Source organism: Myotis daubentonii, chromosome 9, assembly GCF_963259705.1.
Source record: "Myotis daubentonii chromosome 9, mMyoDau2.1, whole genome shotgun sequence".
Taxonomy (NCBI): Eukaryota; Metazoa; Chordata; class Mammalia; order Chiroptera; family Vespertilionidae; genus Myotis; species Myotis daubentonii.
This window is the reverse complement of record NC_081848.1, coordinates 8,035,066-8,054,183: the sequence shown is the minus strand read 5'-3', so window position 1 is coordinate 8,054,183 and position 19,118 is coordinate 8,035,066. Positions and strand designations below refer to the sequence as shown.

At 39.2% G+C, this 19,118-nt stretch overlaps 1 protein-coding gene across 6 annotated transcripts in view; it reads left to right on the top strand.

Moving 5' to 3' along the window:
- ALG9 (ALG9 alpha-1,2-mannosyltransferase) overlaps window positions 1–19,118 on the top strand; it is a 115,898-nt gene that overhangs the window by 45,869 nt on the left and 50,911 nt on the right. For 4 of the 6 annotated variants that reach the window (XR_009454351.1, XM_059707840.1, XM_059707844.1 and 1 more), the window contains 5 exons: window positions 1,008–1,130; window positions 6,777–6,931; window positions 8,220–8,349; window positions 8,810–8,957; window positions 10,059–10,188. Coding sequence is in view for 5 of the 6 variants with exons in the window: in XM_059707840.1 (XP_059563823.1) it covers window positions 1,008–1,130; window positions 6,777–6,931; window positions 8,220–8,349; window positions 8,810–8,957; window positions 10,059–10,188 (686 nt within the window). In the remaining variant the exon portion in view is untranslated. The remainder of the gene's footprint in view (window positions 1–1,007; window positions 1,131–6,776; window positions 6,932–8,219; window positions 8,350–8,809; window positions 8,958–10,058; window positions 10,189–19,118) is intronic. The other 2 variants (XM_059707841.1, XM_059707842.1) reach the window with 1 other exon arrangement.

Here is a 19,118-nt window from a genome sequence, read left to right as displayed (position 1 = left end):
CCAGTTTATTATAAAGAATACAAGTGAATAGCCAAATCCAAGAGCTGCATAGATGTATGTGGGAAGGGGCTCGGAGCCCCTATGCTGTCCCCACACCATGTGCTCGCCAACCTTTTGGATTTTTATGGAGGCTTCATTTAATAGGCTTGATTGGTTAAATCATTGGCCATTGGTGATTGAACTTTATTGCCAGCGCTTTTCTCCTCCCCTGAGGTCAGAGTTCAGCGGGTAGGACTGAAATTTCTGGCCCCCTAATCCAGTGATGGCAAACCTATGACACGCGTGTCAGAGGTGACACGCAAACTCATTTTTTTGGTTGATTTTTCTTTGTTAAATGGCATTTAAATATATAAAATAAATATCAAAAATATAAACCTTTGTTTTACTGTGGTTGCAAATATCAAAAAATTTCTATATGTGACACTGCACCAGAGTTACGTTAAGGTTTTTCAAAATGCTGACACGCTGAGCTCAAAAGGTCATCACTGCCTAATCACAAGATTGGTTCCCCTGGCAGCCAGTCCTGAACCTCTGGTTATCTAGGGGCTTTCCTAAGGTCTCCTAATTAACATAACAAAAGACACTTTATCACTCTCATCACTTAGGAAATTCTAAGGGCTTAGGAGTTCTGTGCCTAGTAGGGGGATGAAGACCAAATACAGATTTCTTATTGTACATCAGAATATCACCACTAACCTATTTAAATTATTTGGTTGTTCTGAAAAAGTATTAGTCCCAATTGGGAATGGCTATTTGAGTTAGATATACTTATCCATACAGAAAATACAGCTTAATATTCTGAAACTTGATTTTTGTCTAAGTCATGACCAATCCCATTGTCTTCCCATCTTCTGTTCTTGTGAGCATGGAGAGAGTGGGCTGTGGAATCTCTTTAGCTTATGGCATTGGATCACCAGCATTACTCAAATGGAGGTTGTTATGAGCCAACACTGTAATAGGTGTCAAAGGCATCCACTAATGATTTCTTATGTCTTTGTCTCCCTCAGGTACAGAACCGTGGCATTTCTATTTAATTAATGGATTTCTGAATTTTAATGTAGTCTTTGCTTTGGCTCTCCTGGTCTTACCACTGACTTCTCTTATGGAATACCTACTGCAGAGATTTCATGGTGAGTGACACAAGGGATGATAGGTGTTTTGGGAGGGAAGAGCAAGTAACAATGTATACCAAGAAATGAAAAATCAACAATGAAGATTTTTAAAAAAGAAATGAAAAAGAATCTGCTTATTTATTCTCTATTTTCTCCCTTTGGAAATGGTTGATTTATTGAATTTCTATCTGTATGTTTGGATTATTTAGACTCCTGTGAAGATGTGGTGAATAATTGAAAATTAAGCTGACAAGGAGGAGCTTTATAACCCTTAAAGTGAGGCAGTCAGTATAATTTACAGAACCACCCTGGGAGGCAAAAAAGCTTAAATCTCAGAGGATAAACCTATTTGATTAAGTCTCCTGTTTTTTAAAGAAGTGTTAACACAGTAGATTGTTTAAGATAATCAGTGCTAGAGGCAAACATTCTTTGGGAAATCATTTCCACCCAAAATCTGAAAACTAAGCCATATAGGGAGTCCCCCGAATTAGATACTGAAGTGAGAGAAGCTTTGGACTCTGCTCTTTTGTTCTGTTTTGCTTCCCTTTGCCTTATTGTGAAAACTTTAGGTTGTCATTTGTTTTGCTTGCTCTATTTCACAGCCAGTGTTTTCTCAAGTCATGCTTACGATATCTAGTGCTATAGTTTCTCTTATGGAAGACAGAATTGAGTAGAAATTAAAATGTGATTTGGAAAGAGTTTTATTTCAGACTTTTCAGTCTGATTTGGTTGCCATGTGATTGATCCTTCCACTCTACGCCTTATTCTGCTTTTCTACTACTAATGGTTTAGGAAGAGTTTACTGTACTGTAAGAATAGAATAGGAAAGCAGCCTTCAGAGTCACTTTTGTTTTGTGTGAGGAGTTTTGTTTTAACATAACCATAATGCCATAACAAAATTAAGAAATTGCTTAATATCATCTAAAATCAACTTGATATTCAGATTTTCTTCATTATCTGAAAAATAGCTTTTTACAGTTAGTGTGTTTAAAGGAGGATCTAAATACAAGTCATATACTGAATTTAGTATTATGTTTCTTAAGATTTTTAAAAGGTCCCCCACTCTCACCTCTTTTTTTCCTGAAGATTTCTAAGGAAATTAGGTCATTCATATTGTAGTGTTTCCACATATGTGGTTTTTTATTTTTTTTAATTCTTTATTAGTTAAGGTATTACAAATGTGTCCTCATCCCCCTATTAAACCCCCATCCTCCCCCCCTCCCCTCACTCATGCTCTCATCCCCCTGTTGTCCATGTCCATTGGTTTGGCTTATATGCATGCATACAAGTCCCTAGGTTGATCTCTTCCCCTTGCCCCCACCCTCCCCTACTTTCCCTCTGGGGATTAATAGTCTGATCGCTGTTTCTCTGTCTTTGGATCTGTCCCTGTTCATCAGTCTATGTTGTTCTCTATATTCCACAAATGAGTGAAATCATGAGGTATTTATCTTTCTCTGTATGGCTTATTTCACTTAGCATAATGTTCTCCAGTTCCATCTATGCTGTTGCAAAAGGCAAGAGTTCCTTCTTTTTTACCGCAGCGTAGTATTCCATTGTGTAGATGTACCACAGTTTTTTAATCCACTCATCTGTTAATCACAAAAAATAATTTATGCCTGTGGAAAATTTGGAAATGCTTGTAATCCTATATAATAAAGGCTAATATGCAAATAGACCAAATGGCAGAACGACTGGTCGCTATGACGTGCACTGACCACCAAGGGGCAGACGCTCAACACAGAAGCTGCCCCCTGGTGGTCAATGTGACAGAAGCTGGGCTGGCAAGCGCAGTGGCAGTGGTGGGAGCCTCTCCTGCCTCCGTGGCAGCGCTAAGGATGTCCGACTGCTGGCTGGGAACAGGCCTAAGCCATCAGTTGGACATCCCCCGAGGGCTCCTGTACTGCGAGGAGGCACAGGCCAGGCTGAGGGACCCCCCCGAGTGCACGAATTTCGTGTACTGGGCCTCTAGTGTAAATATAAAAACAGTATAGTAAGCTGTTTTCTACAGTATGAATCCAATTTTGGTTTAAAAATGTATAATAACACACATATCCACCTAGTAAGAAAAAAAGTGCTTTCCGGTTTTTTTGTTTGTTTGTTTTTTCTTTTTTTTTTTTATTGTTTTATTGCTTAAAGTATTACAAAGGGTATTACATATGTGTCCTCTTTTTTCCCTCGCCCTTGACAATCCCCTGGCCTCCCCTACCCCCCAGTGTCTTATGCATGCTTATATGCATGCACACAGGTCCTTCGGTTGATCTCTTACCCCCCTCCCTCCTGCCCCGCAACCCTCCCCGGCCTTCCCGCTGCAGTTTGACAATCTGTTTGAGGCAGCTCACCCTCTGTATCTATTATTGTTCATAAGTTTATAATGGTCTTTATTATCCATGAATGAGTGAGATCATGTGGTATTTTTCCTTCATTTGACTGGCTTATTTCACTTAGCATAATGCTCTCCAGTTCCATCCATGCCGTTGCAAATGGTAAAAGTTCCTTCTTTTTTACAGCAGCATAGTATTCCACCGTGTAGATGTACCACAGTTTTCTAATCCATTCATCTACTGATGGGCACTTAGGCTGTTTCCAGATCTTAGCTATGGTGAATTGTGCTGCTGTGAACATAGGGGTGCATATATCCTTTCTGATTGGTGTTTCTGGTTTCTTGGGATATATTCCTAGAAGTGGGGTCACAGGGTCAAATGGGAGTTCCATTTTCAGTTTTTTGAGGAAACTCCATACTGTCTTCCATAGTGGCTGCACCAGTCTGCATTCCCACCAACAGTGCACGAGTGTTCCTTTTTCTCCACATCCTCTCCAGCACTTGTCGTTGGTTGATTTGTTGATGATAGCCAGTCTGACAGGTGTGAGATGGTACCTCATTGTTGTTTTGATTTACATCTCTCGGATGATTAGTGACTTTGAGCATGTTTTTATATATCTCTTGGCTTTCTGAATGTCCTCTTTTGAAAGGTGTCTATTTAGATCCTTTGCCCATTTTTTGATTGGATTGTTTATCTTCCTTTTGTTAAGTTGTATGAGTTCCCTATAAATTTTGGAGATTAGGCCCTTATCAGATATGACATTGGCAAATATGTTTTCCCACACAGTGGGCTTTCTTGTTGTTTTGTTGATGGTTTCTTTTGCTATGCAGAAGCTTTTTATTTTGATGTAGTCCCATCTGTTCATTTTCTCTTTAGTTTCAAGTGCCCTAGGAGCTGTATCAGTGAAGAAATTGCTTTGGCATCTGTCTGAGATTTTGTTGCCTTTGGATTTAGCTTTCTGTTTTTAGTTATACTTTTTTTGTCTATTTTATAATAGGAACAGTACTTTTTACAAAGAAAAAACAGGAAAATATAAAGAAATAGGAAATAAATGATCCATATATTCCATCATGCAGTACAACTGTGATTATGATTTTGCATATTATATGGGGGACATTTCAAAATTTTAGGTCATATTTAAAAATATATTTGTTCACCTTTGAGATACAGAATAGAAAAAGATTGTTTACTTGTACTTATTTTCTTTCAATTAAGAAAATTTCAACCTAAACTATTTCCTGGGAAGGCATAAATTCTAAATTGTAACCTGAAATCTCATGATAAAATCTTAGAGTTGAAAGTTTAAAGATAAGCTTGTTGCAGTTTAAAAATTTTTATCCCTGAGGAGTTTCTTCAAAAATACAAATAAATTAGGAGTGCTAAATTAGGCATCCTAAGGTGGATTTTAAAAATTTATCTTAAAAAATCAAATTTTAAAATTTTTATTTTTAAGTTGGATCTTAAGGACAATCATTTCATCTGAACTTGCTCATTACAGACAAAATGGACACTAGGGGGCACTCTCTATCTACTATTTGCTAGTCATCTATGTACTGCTCATTATCACTAACAGAAGCACAGTAGGGGATGCCTTCAGGCTTATCACTAAGTGTTCATGTACCTAACCACAGCACCTTTTCAGCATGTGCCTGGTCTTAGTGTTCATTAAATTCCTTTAATTTTTTCATATGCTTTAAGTACATTTTGGTTCCAATTTTGGGATTCAGAGTAGATGGATATTTGCAGAAGAGAAAAGAAAACTTGATCAGTAAACTCCCTTTAAGTGTTTTTATATTTGCTTAGAAACAAACTCTTTGTCATTTGTGGTTTGACAAAAACAGTGATGTGTTTAAGAATCCTGCTCCACCCACCGGTTCCAGTCTCGCGTGGGATGCTGAGGGATGGCAGACGGGCAGTCTGTGCACTTGGTGGAGGGTGAAGTCCAAGCAGGCGTGCTGGATGTTCAGCCACCAGGAACGCCTGGAGATTTTGTCTGGTGGGGAGCCGCCTGGCAGGGGACAGAGGACCAAACTTCATGTTTCCCCAGTGAGGCTGGGACGGCCCCGGTGAGGTCGTGAAGGCCCCAGTGAGGCCTATACAACCCCGGTGAGATCTGGACGGCCCTAGTGAGGTCGGGACGGCCGCGGTGAGGCCAAAACGGCCCCAGTGAGGCCGGGACAGCCCCGGTGAGGTTGGGATGCCCCCGGAAAGATCAAGACGGCCCTAGTGAAGTCAAGGCTGCCCCAGTGAGGTTGAAACGGCCCGGTGAGGTCAGGACGGCCCCGGTGAGGTCGGGACGGCCCCGGTGAGGTTGAAACAGCCCCGGTGAGGTTGAGACGGCCCCGGTGAGGTCAGGACAGCCCCGGTGAGGTTGAAATGGCCCCGGTGAGGTTGAAACGGTCCCGGTGAGGTCAGGACAGCCCCGGTGAGGTCGGGACGACCCCGGTGAGGTCGGGACGGCCCTGGTGAGGTTGAAACGGCCCCGGTGAGGTAGGGACAGCCCCAGTGAGGTTGCAATAGCCCCGGAGAGGCCGAGACGGCCCCGGTGAGGTTGGGACTGCTCCAGTGATGTTGGGACAGATAATGGGGACCAGTATAGACTGATGAACAGGGGTAGATGCAGAGGCAGAGCAACATTGAACAGACTGTCAAACTATAGTGGGAAGCCTGGGAGGGTTTGGGGGGGGATTAAGAGATCAACCGAAGGACTTATATGCATGCATATAAGAATAACCAATGGACACAAGACAGTAGGGGGTAGGGACCGGGGGAATGTCAAGGGGGGGGGGAGAAGGAGACATATGTAATACTCTTTGTAATACTTCAAGAAATAAAAATTATTAAAAAAAAAAAAAGAATCCTTCTCTTTTTCTTTCCTTTAATATGTAGCTATTTGAACAGACCGCTGGTGTATAAGTAAGAAGAGTAACATATTAAAAAGAACATAGGAATTAAAACCCAAAAAATGAGTTTATGTTATGTTTTTGGTTAATCTCAGGAACCTTTAGTCTTAATGGCAGGACTCATTAGAGAGAGAAGGCTTTTTTTTCTTCATTCATTGTACAAATGAAGCTCTATTGCCCATTCACCTGACTTTCATTTATTCTAGCCAGATCCAGTATTGTGCCTCCCTTTCCATGTTGGATCTCTTGGGAGAGCTAAAGAGTATATACCTCTTTTTATTCAACTCCTTTATTGCACCGGAGAAAGTGTGAACACAAGAAATGAAATATTTTATGGGGTGCCCTAGGGCATATTTTCATGTTTGAGATCAAGAGAACATTGAAACTCAATATGTTGTTTCTAATATGGTGAAAGGTGGATATTTTTCTGTGTTTTACAGTTCAGAATTTAGGCCACCCATATTGGCTTACCTTGGCTCCAATGTATATTTGGTTTATAATTTTCTTCACCCAGCCTCACAAAGAAGAGCGATTTCTTTTCCCTGTATATCCACTTATATGTCTCTGTGGTGCTGTGGCCCTTTCTGCACTTCAGGTGAGTTTCAGGGAAATAGATATCTGCTTCATTCTGCTTCACTTTTTAAATTATTCCTAAAGTTTACAGGCAAATTACAAAATGCTTCCACTAAAGTTATTTAACCGTACATTAAGCCTGATACAGATCATGTTATTAAGGCTTTATGTAGTGCTCGCTTAGCTGTTGATTGTACTCTTTTTTTGCTGATTACATATTTGCAGTGTTGATTTGTGAGTTATTTGTCTTTGTTGCCAATAAGAATCCAAGTATTTTTAAATCATTGAATGGGCCTCCCATAGAATGGTGGTACCCCAGCAGAGCTAATAGAATGTCTGCTCTTCAACAGTGAGATCAGAATAAAACCTGTTCAACTGTTTGAAATAATATCAGGCAGTTAAACCCAGTTTAGATCAATTCCCTGTTAGAATTAATCTTGAATATCTCTGTATTTATGGCCTCAGAAGCTTCCAGACTCTTTTTTGACCTCTGCTACCATTTGCAAGTGACAGGAAAGAATAATTAGGGTAAGAGGTTTTCTCTTTAACAGATTTATGGAGATATAATCACAAACCATACAGTTTACCCATTTAAAGCATACAATTCAGTGGTTTTTAGTATACCCACAAATATGTGTAACCATCCACACAGTCAGTTTTAGAACATTTTCATCACCTCAGAAACTGTACTCTTTAACTGTTGTCACCCCCCCCTTTCTCTTATCTCCCCAGCCCTAGCTACCATTCATCTATTTTGTATCTCTGTAGATTTGCCTAATCTGGACATTTCATATTTTTAAAAAATAAATTATTAGCATTTAAAGAATTAAAGAAATATCCAAATGATTTTCCTATGAAGCTACTGAGATTTCGTTCTTTTTAAAAAAATATATTTTATTTTTTACAGAGAGGAAGGGAGAGGGATAGAGAGTTAGAAACATCAATGAGAGAGAAACATCAATCAGCTGCCTCCTGCACACTCCCTACTGGGGATGTGTCTGCAACCAAGGTACATGCCCTTGACCGGAATCGAACCTGGGACCCTTGAGTCCGCAGGCTGATGCTCTATCCACTGAGCCAGACTGTTTAGGGCTAAGATTTCATTCTTGAGAAACCCTCTGGCCAGGATGACCCTAAGATAGTCTTTATCTTAGAATTTGGAGTGGGTACCTCACTAAATGTTTGCAAGTTCTGAGACCCTTGATAGAACCTCTTTTGCTGCTTTTTCCATCTTTGTTTTGCTATGATGTCTTCTAATTGTGTATACTCTGCAAGGTATATCTTTTTTTAATAGTTTCCTTTCCTTCTAGAAATGCTACCACTTCGTGTTTCAGCGGTACCGCCTAGAGCACTACACTGTGACCTCAAATTGGCTGGCGTTAGGGACACTCTTCCTGTTTGGGCTCTTATCCTTTTCTCGCTCTGTGGCCCTGTTCAGAGGTAGGTGTACTGAGAATGTCGTAGTCCATACTCATGAGGCAATTCATCTTGGGTTTTGCTTAATGTGTGATTGTTAGTGCAACGCAGCTTGAGCTGGGAGGACTTTTCTATAGGGTGGCCTGTGGACTTAAATATTAAGACTGGGGTGTGTCTCTTTATTTTAGGATTGAAGAGAAAATTGAGAATTCCTTTTAGTGTGATTACCTGTAGTTCTTTTTCTCTATTCTTAGTGATTTTTTCCCCTTCAAAGGATACCTTTTCTTTTTAAAGGATGAATTAAGGAAGTTTTAAACTTAGGATTAGATTTGGGGCTCAATTCCTGATTTGTATGTTTTCTTATCATCTTTAATTTCACACAGATTAAAATGGGACATTAACGTGCGTCATAAGTAAATATGGGAACCTCATGGTACTTACTCACCTTTGGCTTTCACAAGACTTTCAATTCTTTTCCTTCCAGGGTATCATGGGCCCCTTGATTTGTATCCAGAATTTTACCGAATTGCTACAGACCCAACCATCCACACTGTCCCAGAAGGCCGACCTGTTAACGTCTGTGTAGGAAAAGAGTGGTATCGGTTTCCTAGTAGCTTCCTTCTGCCCGATAAGTAAGTTGTCCTTTAATCGAGTTTTAAATCAAAGAGTAAAATAGCAAATCTATGTCAATGTCTTCTTAATTTTTCTTTTTTGGGGGTATTTTTCACAAAAAAGTTTTTCTATTACCATCTCAGAGAGCTGTGGGACCTGCACTGTGCACCCATTGCCTCTGTTCAGGGAACCGAATGCTGTGTTTGGTTGTGCACCCTGCCCTTAACCACAGAACTCTGGGGAATTCTAAAACCACTTTGGGCCCTGGGCTCCTGCCAGTGGCTCTTCCTAAGGATTCATATTTAAATTTCTATAGGGATCTGATATGAATTCACTTCTAAAAGTGGTCTAGAAACTTTAGCAAGAAGCGTGTTTTTAGAGAAGAAATGTCATGTAACAACACTAGAAGGTTCCACCGATGTATGGACACTAGGGGGAGCTGTGGTCAAGACAGCTGTGCCACTTTCCATTAAGCTGTCTATTGTGATAGCATTAGGTTCTGGGATTCCTTGTATTTGCTTAATTTGGATGGAGAAGAGTCCTATTTGGGGAAAAGGGAAGTCAGGTTAAGAGTCATTTTCCTCCATTTGGGGACTGGTGTTATCTTGTGCTTGGTAAAGATCCTATTATCAGCCATTAATAATTAAATCAATACTTATTTTTTAAGTGTTGACTTTACCTTTAGTTATAAAATAGTTTCATAACTAAAGATATTTTTGAAGAATACTTAGGAACAAGTCCTTCTCCCATAGTGAGTTTTTACATTTCACTCTTTTCTCTATATACCCGATGAATTTGCTGTGATCTGGATAAGGGGTAATTGGCAATTAACTGGTGCTTCTCTGGTTGTTTGATGGTATGAACATTTGGTTACACAGTCATTGCTGAGAGCTGGTGAAATGGGTTGAGAGACCTCTAGTTTAACATTTCTCAACGAGTTTGGACTGAATTGTGACCTCTGCCTCTATGCTCCCGGGTTGAGGTTTCAGTAGAAATATCTTTTTTCCAAGTGAAATGAAATACTTTTACATGATTTGGAGGGGGGGCTTGTTTATTTCAAGAACATTAGCAATATGGGCCCTCTGTGTTTTTCTTATTATCCTCATTTGTGTTTCTGACAGTTGGCAACTTCAGTTCATTCCATCAGAGTTCAGGGGTCAGTTACCAAAACCTTTTGCGGAGGGACCACTGGCCACCCGGCTTGTTCCTACTGACATGAACGACCAGAACCTAGAGGAGCCATCCAGATATGTAAGGGGAACATTCTCTTTTTACTACTTTGAAAGGCTGTTGGCAAACATGTTAGAACGTTGATAAAATGGGAATTTCTTAGAAAGTGTTTTCTTTGGGGTGAGGGCTATAACAACTTTGTTGAGAAAAAATGAACAGTATCACTTTTATTTTTCAAATTACCACCTTTATTTTCTATGTAAGACATATAACTCAGTATATTTTCTGAGCTGGGCTGGAAATTTTTATGTTGAATTTGACTTATCATTTTAAAACACATTCTGAAACTCTTTTCATTCCTTGGTCCATTAAAATACTTGGTGGGGAACTTTCAAGTTATCAGTAGCCCTTTGACCTAACAAGTAGTATATCCTCGTTTTAGCAAATGGACAGTCAGTGAGGGCTATTTTCACAGCCCATCCATGGAGCAATGTCTCTCAGGACTGCATTCTTCTACCCACTCATCTTCACTCGCTCTGAGATTCTATGTGGGTTTTATTTCAGTGTCTTTGAAAGATGACACCATTTGGTACCAGTAAAATCCTTGATTGCGGAAAAGGTGAGAGCAATAAAGATAGTACTCCTGGTTCCCAGAGTCAGTAAAATATTATTTTATACAATTATTAGAAAGCACATTTTTGGGCAACATTGAACAATTTAAATGTCAAATACATTTTGTTTAGGTTTTCTTATGTTGTATACTTGAAATGTGGAACACCAGGTCCCGGTTCCCTTCCGAAGCCACTGGCGGCCACATCTGGCCTTTGTCTCCTGGGCTGGGGGTGGTTAGACTTCCAAGGAGACCCTCAGGGCTTATGAGTGAGATTCGTATTGTGTGAGCGTTAGCTATAAGCTATGAAAGTGAACATCATAAGGCACAAACTTGGTTTGGGCCCCTGAGAAGGTAAGATATGTATGCCCCTAAGTGGCTTGTATTAGAGTTTCCTTCTAATTTAAGCCTCCGATTCCTGTAACAACATCAAGTAGCCCTGGGCAGGGTAATCTGTTATTGGTCATTCTCATTTTAGCTGAGAGCAGGCTTTGATGTACAGGGGATCGCATCACCATGGAGACACTGGATACTTAAGAGTGGGAGAATACACTATAATGGGGAAGATATAAATTGAGTGATGTTTTAGGAAGAGCTAGTATAAGGTAGTCAAAAAGAGCATGGGCTTTGGAGTCGGGTCTGAGTTCAAATCCCAGTTCCGTTGCTTATCTTAGTGATCGTTGACAAATTAGTTAACTTCTTTGTTTAACTAATTTCAGTTTCTATCTGGAAAATGGCAATAATGATTCCTACTTAGGAAGATTATTATGAGATCAGATATTATATTTCTCTGATATATTTAGCATAGTGTTTGATACATTGATTTTCCCACAAATGTTCTTAATTAATGGCTTATGAAATGGATTAGATATAAAGGAACCACTTAAGAGGATTTAAAATCTGCCCGAATCTATCTCTCCTTCCTTCCTTTTATTGTTCCCTCACCTGGTTTTTATTTCAGTCCGTCCAGGCTCATCTTTGCCTTTTAAGAGAATATAAAATGTTCACAAAGCTAGACTATATGTTCAACCATAAAAGAAATCTCGGTACACTTGAAATTAAGGAAATCATACACATTATGCTTATCTTTAAAAATATCAATAAAATTAGTTAATCTCTAGTTAGACTGATCAAGAGCAAAGACACAAACTACCAATATAAGAAGTTAAAGTGGAAATATCATTATAGAAGCTACAGGCATTTGTGTAATATTAAGAAAATATGGAATATGGTGGCCGCAGGATGGCAGAGAAGGCGAGAGTGTGACCGAGTAAAGAAGTGAGAGGGGCGTGTGTGGACGTGTGTGGTGTGTGTATGGGTGGGAGAGGGACAGATAGATATCTCAGGAGTCCCAGGGATTGGCAGATCGGGCTCGCCTAGACGGGGAGCCCTTGCTACCCCGCAGGCATCCCTAGGCCGGCTCGGCTTTGGCACGGAAATCATTGCCTTTTCTATTCCAATGACTTTGCTTATCTGAATGACCACACTTATCTTCCTTCTGATACTAGCAACACTCTCTTCTTCTCTGAAATCTTTCCCAACTATAAGTCCATAGTGAGCAATCCTTCTTAAGTCCCTTAAATATTTACCTGCACAGCTCATTTGGCCATTTAATTTTGTTGTCTTATGTTATTGAAATATTTCTGATATGTATGTAATATCTTTCCCCATCAGATAGTAACTGCTATAAATAGAATCACTGTACCTTATTCTTTTCGTATTCACTACAGCATCTAGGATAGTGCTGTATATCTACTAGTTAGCCTATAGATAATTTCTTGCTTGAAGGATGAATGTTGATCATCACTGGGCTAGTGATGTTGACTATAGTGATGTGAAGAAAGCTGACTATAAAATCTCCAGTGGCCTTGCGTATATTTCTTAGACTTTAGGCACTTGTTGTCTCTAGTTAGATCTTATTTCCATATTCTTTGCTGCCAGACACGGTTAAATTTGGTTAAGTGGCTCTATATTAGCTATACTCAAAAGGTGAAGTTTTTTTGGAATACTTATAGGAGTCACCAAAATGCTGGCTGATTAAAGCAGGGACAAACAACTCAGATATATCTGCTGAGTATACAGTGGCTATCATTGTGTTCATCCACCTTCCTGTTGAGAGTTTCCCTGCAGGGTTCTCTTTGAATTTTCCTGCAGGTGGGGGAAGTGCCCTCCAGATCCAGTCCACTCACCTTTGACCCTTTGGAAAATTGAAGAGAGGTTTGATGGCTTATTGTGAATTCTACATGTACTATGATCAGGAATTCATTTGTTTTTAGTTAACTGTTTAAAAAGATATTTGTTGCCCAGGCTGGTGTGGCTCAGTTGGCTTGGCATCATCCCATGCACTGAAAGATTGCTGGTTTGGTTCCCTGTCAAGACATATGCCCAGGTTTCGGGCTCCATCCCCCATGAAGGAGGCAGCCAATCAATGTTTCTTACATCAATGTTTCTCTCTCTCCCTCTTCCTTCCTCTCTCTCTAAAAAAAAAGAAAAATCAATAAAAATATATATATTTTTAAAATATATTTTATTGATTTTTTACAGAGAGGAAGGGAGAGGGATAGAGAGTCAGAAACATTGATGAGAGAGAAACATTGATCAGCTGCCTCCTGCACATCCCCCACTGGGGATGCACCCGCAACAAGGTACATGCCCTTGACTAGAATCGAACCCCGGACTCTTCAGTCCGCAGGCCGACGCTCAATCCACTGAGCCAAACCAGTTAGGACAATAAAAATATTTTTTAAAAAGGTTTTGTTTTCCTCTCATGGTAACTGTAATATACATTTATTTATAAAATAATGAAAGCTGTCAATAAGAAAAGCAATCATCTATAATCTCATTAAATACATATTAAGCCATTAGCAGTTTGATGTTTTTCCTTCTACTTTTTTCTCCTATATACATATATAACATATTTATATTTAAACAAAAATCTCAACTATTTTTAAAAATAGTGCCGTAGCCCAGCTGGCATGGCTTAGTGGTTGAGCATCGACCTGTGAATTAGGAGGTCACTGTTCAGTTCCCAGTCGGGGCACATGCCCAGGTTGTGGGCTCAATGCCCAGGTTGCAGGCTCGATCCCCAGTGTGGGGTGTGCAGGAGGCAGTCGATCAACGATTCTCATCATTTATGTTTCTATCTCTCTCTAACCTCTCTGTTCCTCTTTTAAATAGTGCTGTAGTTTTTAAGAAATGGTGCCAGGATCAAGACTGTAATGGCTAAATAACTTCGCCCAACACAGAGGAAGCCATGCCGTACTACATTTATGCTTGTTACTTCGGGTATCAGTCCTGGTTTTTAAGTCTGGGTTCATTCAAAAAGGCAAAGTAATTATGTTATCTTTCTTTCCTGAGCATGCTAAATAGCAACATTGTTTTTATCTGCCCTTTGTCTCTCAGTGATGGGAGAGCCAACCCTTCAGTGCTAAGTGATTTGGGTCTGTCTCCTGTTTCTAGTCTGACTGGTTAACATGTAAGACCTCCTTTATTTCCCTAGCCCCTTTACCTCTGAGTTTATCAGGAATTAGGAAGGAGTGTTTATAAAGGTTCTGTGGTTTCTACTGCATTGTTATAACTATACTAGAGGCCCAGTGCATGAAAATTGTGCACGGGTAGGGTCCCTAGCGGCTGCTGGCTGCTGGCTGCTGGCTGCTGGCTGCTGGCTGCTGGCCTTCCTTCATCCATGCTGCCCCCCGGTGGTCAGCACATGTCATGGCGAGTGATCAAACCCCCGGTCAGTCAAACTCCCAAGGGGACACTTTGCATATTAGGCTTTTATATATATTGGTTGCAGAAATAATTTTGCTTTTATATTCTTTCATGGCAAGTATTGAATAGTTATTGAACATTCCATTATTGAGCAGGTAACATTTTTACACTGATACATGCCAAGATTTTCAGCCAGAATCAAGGTCTGAATTTAGAAGATACATTTTGTTGACCTTGCAAAAGACCTCAAGTTTGCTGTGGAAGTGGTGTTGGAAGGTTTGCAGCTTGTGAACTAATGAAAGGGTTCTTTGAAATATGACATAAAGTTATAATACCAAAAAGGATGGATGTGTCTCTCAATACACAGTGAACTGAAGAAGCTGGGAGGTCTTTGAGTTGTTTTTACATGCACTTTGCATATTCTCATGTTGAAGGGTTCAACTGTGTGCAGTTTTCTGGATTCACTCTGTTTTTATTGTGGATAAAATGATAGATAAGCAAATGCATATATTGAATTGTGCTCAGATTGTTCCCTAATACATCAGTTGGCATTAGAACAAATTGCATTTTCAAAACGTGGTACAACAAAACTGACAGTATATTCAGGCAAAGCTTTCCATATCTTGTTCTTCCTTATCCTCTAAGTCCTTTTACCATTTAATCAGTGGAAAGAATTATGGACTTGGAAGAGAACTTAAGATATTATAAAATCTATGATCTCTTCATTTTATGGGTGAGGAACCTGAATCTCAGAGAGGTTGTAACATGACAAAGGTTAGTCATAGGATAAGAAGCTTGCTTTCAGGATTCCCCAATATTCTTTTCATACCTCCTCTGACTTCCGGAGCCACTCACAGTTTATATCATATGTTATGTCACTTGGATATATGTGCTCATGCCATGGTTAATCATTCCTTGATAACTGAATAGACCTTAAGGGGCTGAACGTTACTTTTTTTAAAAGTTACTTTATAGCCCTAACCGGTTTGGCTCAGTGGATAGAGCGTCAGCCTGCGGACTGAAAGGTCCCAGGTTCAATTCTGGTCAAGGGCATGTACCTTGGTTGCGGACACATCCCCAGTGGGGGATGTGCAGGAGGCAGCTGATCGATGTTTCTCTCTCATCAATGTTTCTAACTCTCTATCTCTCTCCCTTCCTCTCTGTAAAAAATCAATAAAATATATTTTAAAAAAAAGAAAAGAAAAAAATTAATAAAAATGATCAGGATCCACTCCCTTTTTTTCTCTCTCTCTCTTTTAATGCTTTCTCCTATCCTTTTTATAAGTCCTTATTGGAGGAGAAAATAAATTGCTCTATAGTTTTACTAATTGTTCTCAGCCGTGAGTATCAAAGCAGCAGATTCAAATTGCTATAATATGTGCAGTAGAATAAGATTGGAATTCACTAAGAATGTAAGTGAATGCTATTCAAAATGCTTCTTTGAAATAATTCCCTAGTATCTATTGTGTTTCCATTTAGAAATCAAATCATGTTCCCATGATGTTCCACTGAATGACCAAAAAATTTTACCTGTAAGTTTACATTGTTACCGTGATGTAAATTTTTACTTGTGAATTTAAAGATTTCATTGACAAATATATGTTTAGCAAGGCTAAATAGGAGAGAGTAAAACTATAAGACAGACTGTGCTACTTTTTAAAATTTAATTGGACTATATATAAAAAAAGAAATGAAAAGCCAGGAAAATAGTTGAAATCTTCTCTATCAAATGTTTCCTCCTAGGCCCAAGTGTTCTATTTCAGAAAAAGGAAATACCAAAGGCGAAAACTGATGGCCAGAAAAATGATGTAATGGCAAGAGCACTGGGTTGGGAGTCAGGAGAACCTGTGATTCTTTAAGCGAATTGAATGAAGTGTGTTTTCTTATATGACTTTGTGAGCTTCCAAGACCCTTGAAATAGCTTTATATCTCTCTTCAATGTACTGTAATTACACCTGAAATCCAGTTGCAGTGTTTAGATTTTATCTTATTCCATTACCTGTTTTCTAATCAAATATTTTATGGTGGCAAAGCTTATTTTGAGACATGATTGTTGGGCCATGGGACCTAATGACCAGAGGTGGAAGTCTAAATGCTGCTTCTGTCCCAAAGAGATGGGCGTCTTTTAGGTGAGCACTGTGCTGTGTCATGCTCCCTGAGTGTGGTGTTGATGTTGGAGAGCTGAGAAGATATCACTGCACAGTCCTGGCCGGGCAGAATCTCTGTAACAGCTGGTGAGGAACACCTGCAAGAATATTCATTATTGCCCCACTCCTCTCCCAACAAAATGTTCACCTTTGAGTATTGATGTATTGACCTCTGTAGCAGGCCTTTCTTTTGTCTTTTAGAATGTGTTTTTTTTATTTACCTCTGAGGTGATATAAAATTGTCATCCTTAACAGACATTTATTGATGAGATGTAAATAATGTTTTGTCGGTGATCAAATTAGTTTGAATTTCCCCACCGCTGCCTTTTTTCTTGTGGTTTGGAGGTGCCGACTTGTTCTTCTCCAGAGCTTCTAGTGGGCTGTTAGAAACTGAAAAAAGTCACATTTCTTTCAAAATGAGTCCTAAATGCCTGTATTTTACACCATGGCATATTTTTAGCTTCGACAGCTGGTTGATATGTAGCCTGTGACTAATGAAATGAAACACATTTTTGTTTCATGATCATGTGTTAATGTTACCCTACAATTTTGTTATTTTTGATGTAAGAAAGTAATTAAATCTGAAGATGTAAAAAATGAGCTCTTTGGTTACGCTTTAAGGCAGATTTAATCAAGTCTTTTGAATTATAGATGAGGTGGTTATGGCATGTGGTCTCTGAGTTTGCACTGTGAGATGTTGATAAAACTGAGAGAAGAAACTTTTCTTTCTGACTCTGACTCTTCGACCGAAGGGGCAGTAGTCACTTCGTGATACCAGGGAGTCAAACAGAAATGTCAAACTGAAGATAGTCACAGTAAAACAGTATATTTAGCATTATCAGATTTTGTGAGGAAAAATTTGTATCTGTAGAGAAAGAAGCCTGGAACATATGCTAACAGGTTAATGGTGGTTTTCTTTGGATGGAAGATTATTGTTGACTTTTAAAATGCATTTTTAAGGTCATATTTTACTTTCATTATTAAAAAAAAAATAACCACAATAAGGGCTACAAATAGCAAATCTTTGAAACGATCAAGAAGCCTTTAGTGTGCTTTGCAAACTACACTGAGCATGCTGCCATTGACCTCTGGTTTCCTGTCTTTGAAGACAAGAACTTCAACTTTAAATTAGGAGATAGAATCTCTGTTATTTCAGTCATATCTAAGCCTACTTTTGCTGCTCTTTCTGCAAACTAGATCTAGATTGTTTCAAATAAATGAATGTGGTTTACCTACCAAGCTATGAGGAAAATTTGTTTTTAAACCTAGAAGTAAAAGAGGATGTTGCTGTGGCAAATAGACTATTCGGGAGAGGAGTTTAAGAATTAAATGAAAATTTAAATAAAGTTAAATAATTTGCCTATTGTTGAGGTTTGGACAAAAGGCCTGTCTACTCAGTAAGTGTGCCAGAAACGACCTGTTGGCAGGGGCATTCCCAGCAGTGCTGAGTCGCTGGCTTAAAAAGACAGTGATCTGTATATTCTGTCAGCACAGTATCATTTACCTCCAATCTTTGGGCCTCTTTTATTCTTAATCATTTTTAAATGTTTCTGTTTCTGTTCCTTTGTTGGTTTATTCATCCACCCATTCATTTAAAGTCAGGAACTTTTATTGGTCCTGGCTATGTGCTGAAAATACAAAGGTGGCAAAAAGAATAGTCTCCAGTCATTTAAGAAAAGTCTCTAGCAAGAAAAATAATCATGGCAAAAATAAGGGAATTGGGGCCCAGCTGGCGTGGCCCAGTGGTTGAGCATCACGACCTATGAACCAGGAGGTCAAGGTTTGATTCCCGGCCAGGGCACAGGCCTGGGTTGCAGGCTCGATCCCCAATGTGGGGCGTGCAGGAGGTAACCATCAATGATTCTCTCTCATCATTGATGTTTCTATCTCTCCCTCTCCCTTCCTCTCTGAAATCAATAAAAATATATATATTAAAAATGGAATTGGGAGAAATAGAAACAATGTAGGAAAATGAAAAAAAATTTTAAACTTTTATAATTAATGTTCTCTGATAGGACCAAAAAAAAGTTTGGGACCATAAGACAAAAACATATGCTTTGAAAGGGAACAATTGGAAAGTAAGAGCTCCTAGAAATTAATAATAAGATAATGTAGATTTAAAAAAATTAATAGAATGATTAGAGGATAAAGTTGAGGAAATCTTCCATACCATAATAATACAAAAACAAAGAGGTAGAAAATAGGAAAAGGAGAAAGGATCAGAGGAATCAGCATCTAGCTAATAGGAGGTTCAGAAGGAGAGAACAAATGAAATGGAGGAGAGAAAATGCCAGGCTGTGTATAACTTCCCCAGAACGAAGGACACCACTTTTCAGATTGGAGGAGCCCACAAAGTGTGTGCGAGCCATGAGAAATGATGCGTACCAAGATGTACCAAATACCAAGAGCAGTTTGTGTGTATTATTTCATCACTGAAAAACCAAAAAGTACCAGGAGAAAAAGCTGGAATAGTTGCCGCTAGGAAGTGGGACCAGGGAATAAGGAGGGTGCTGCTATTTTTCGTAATAAACTTCTTATATTGT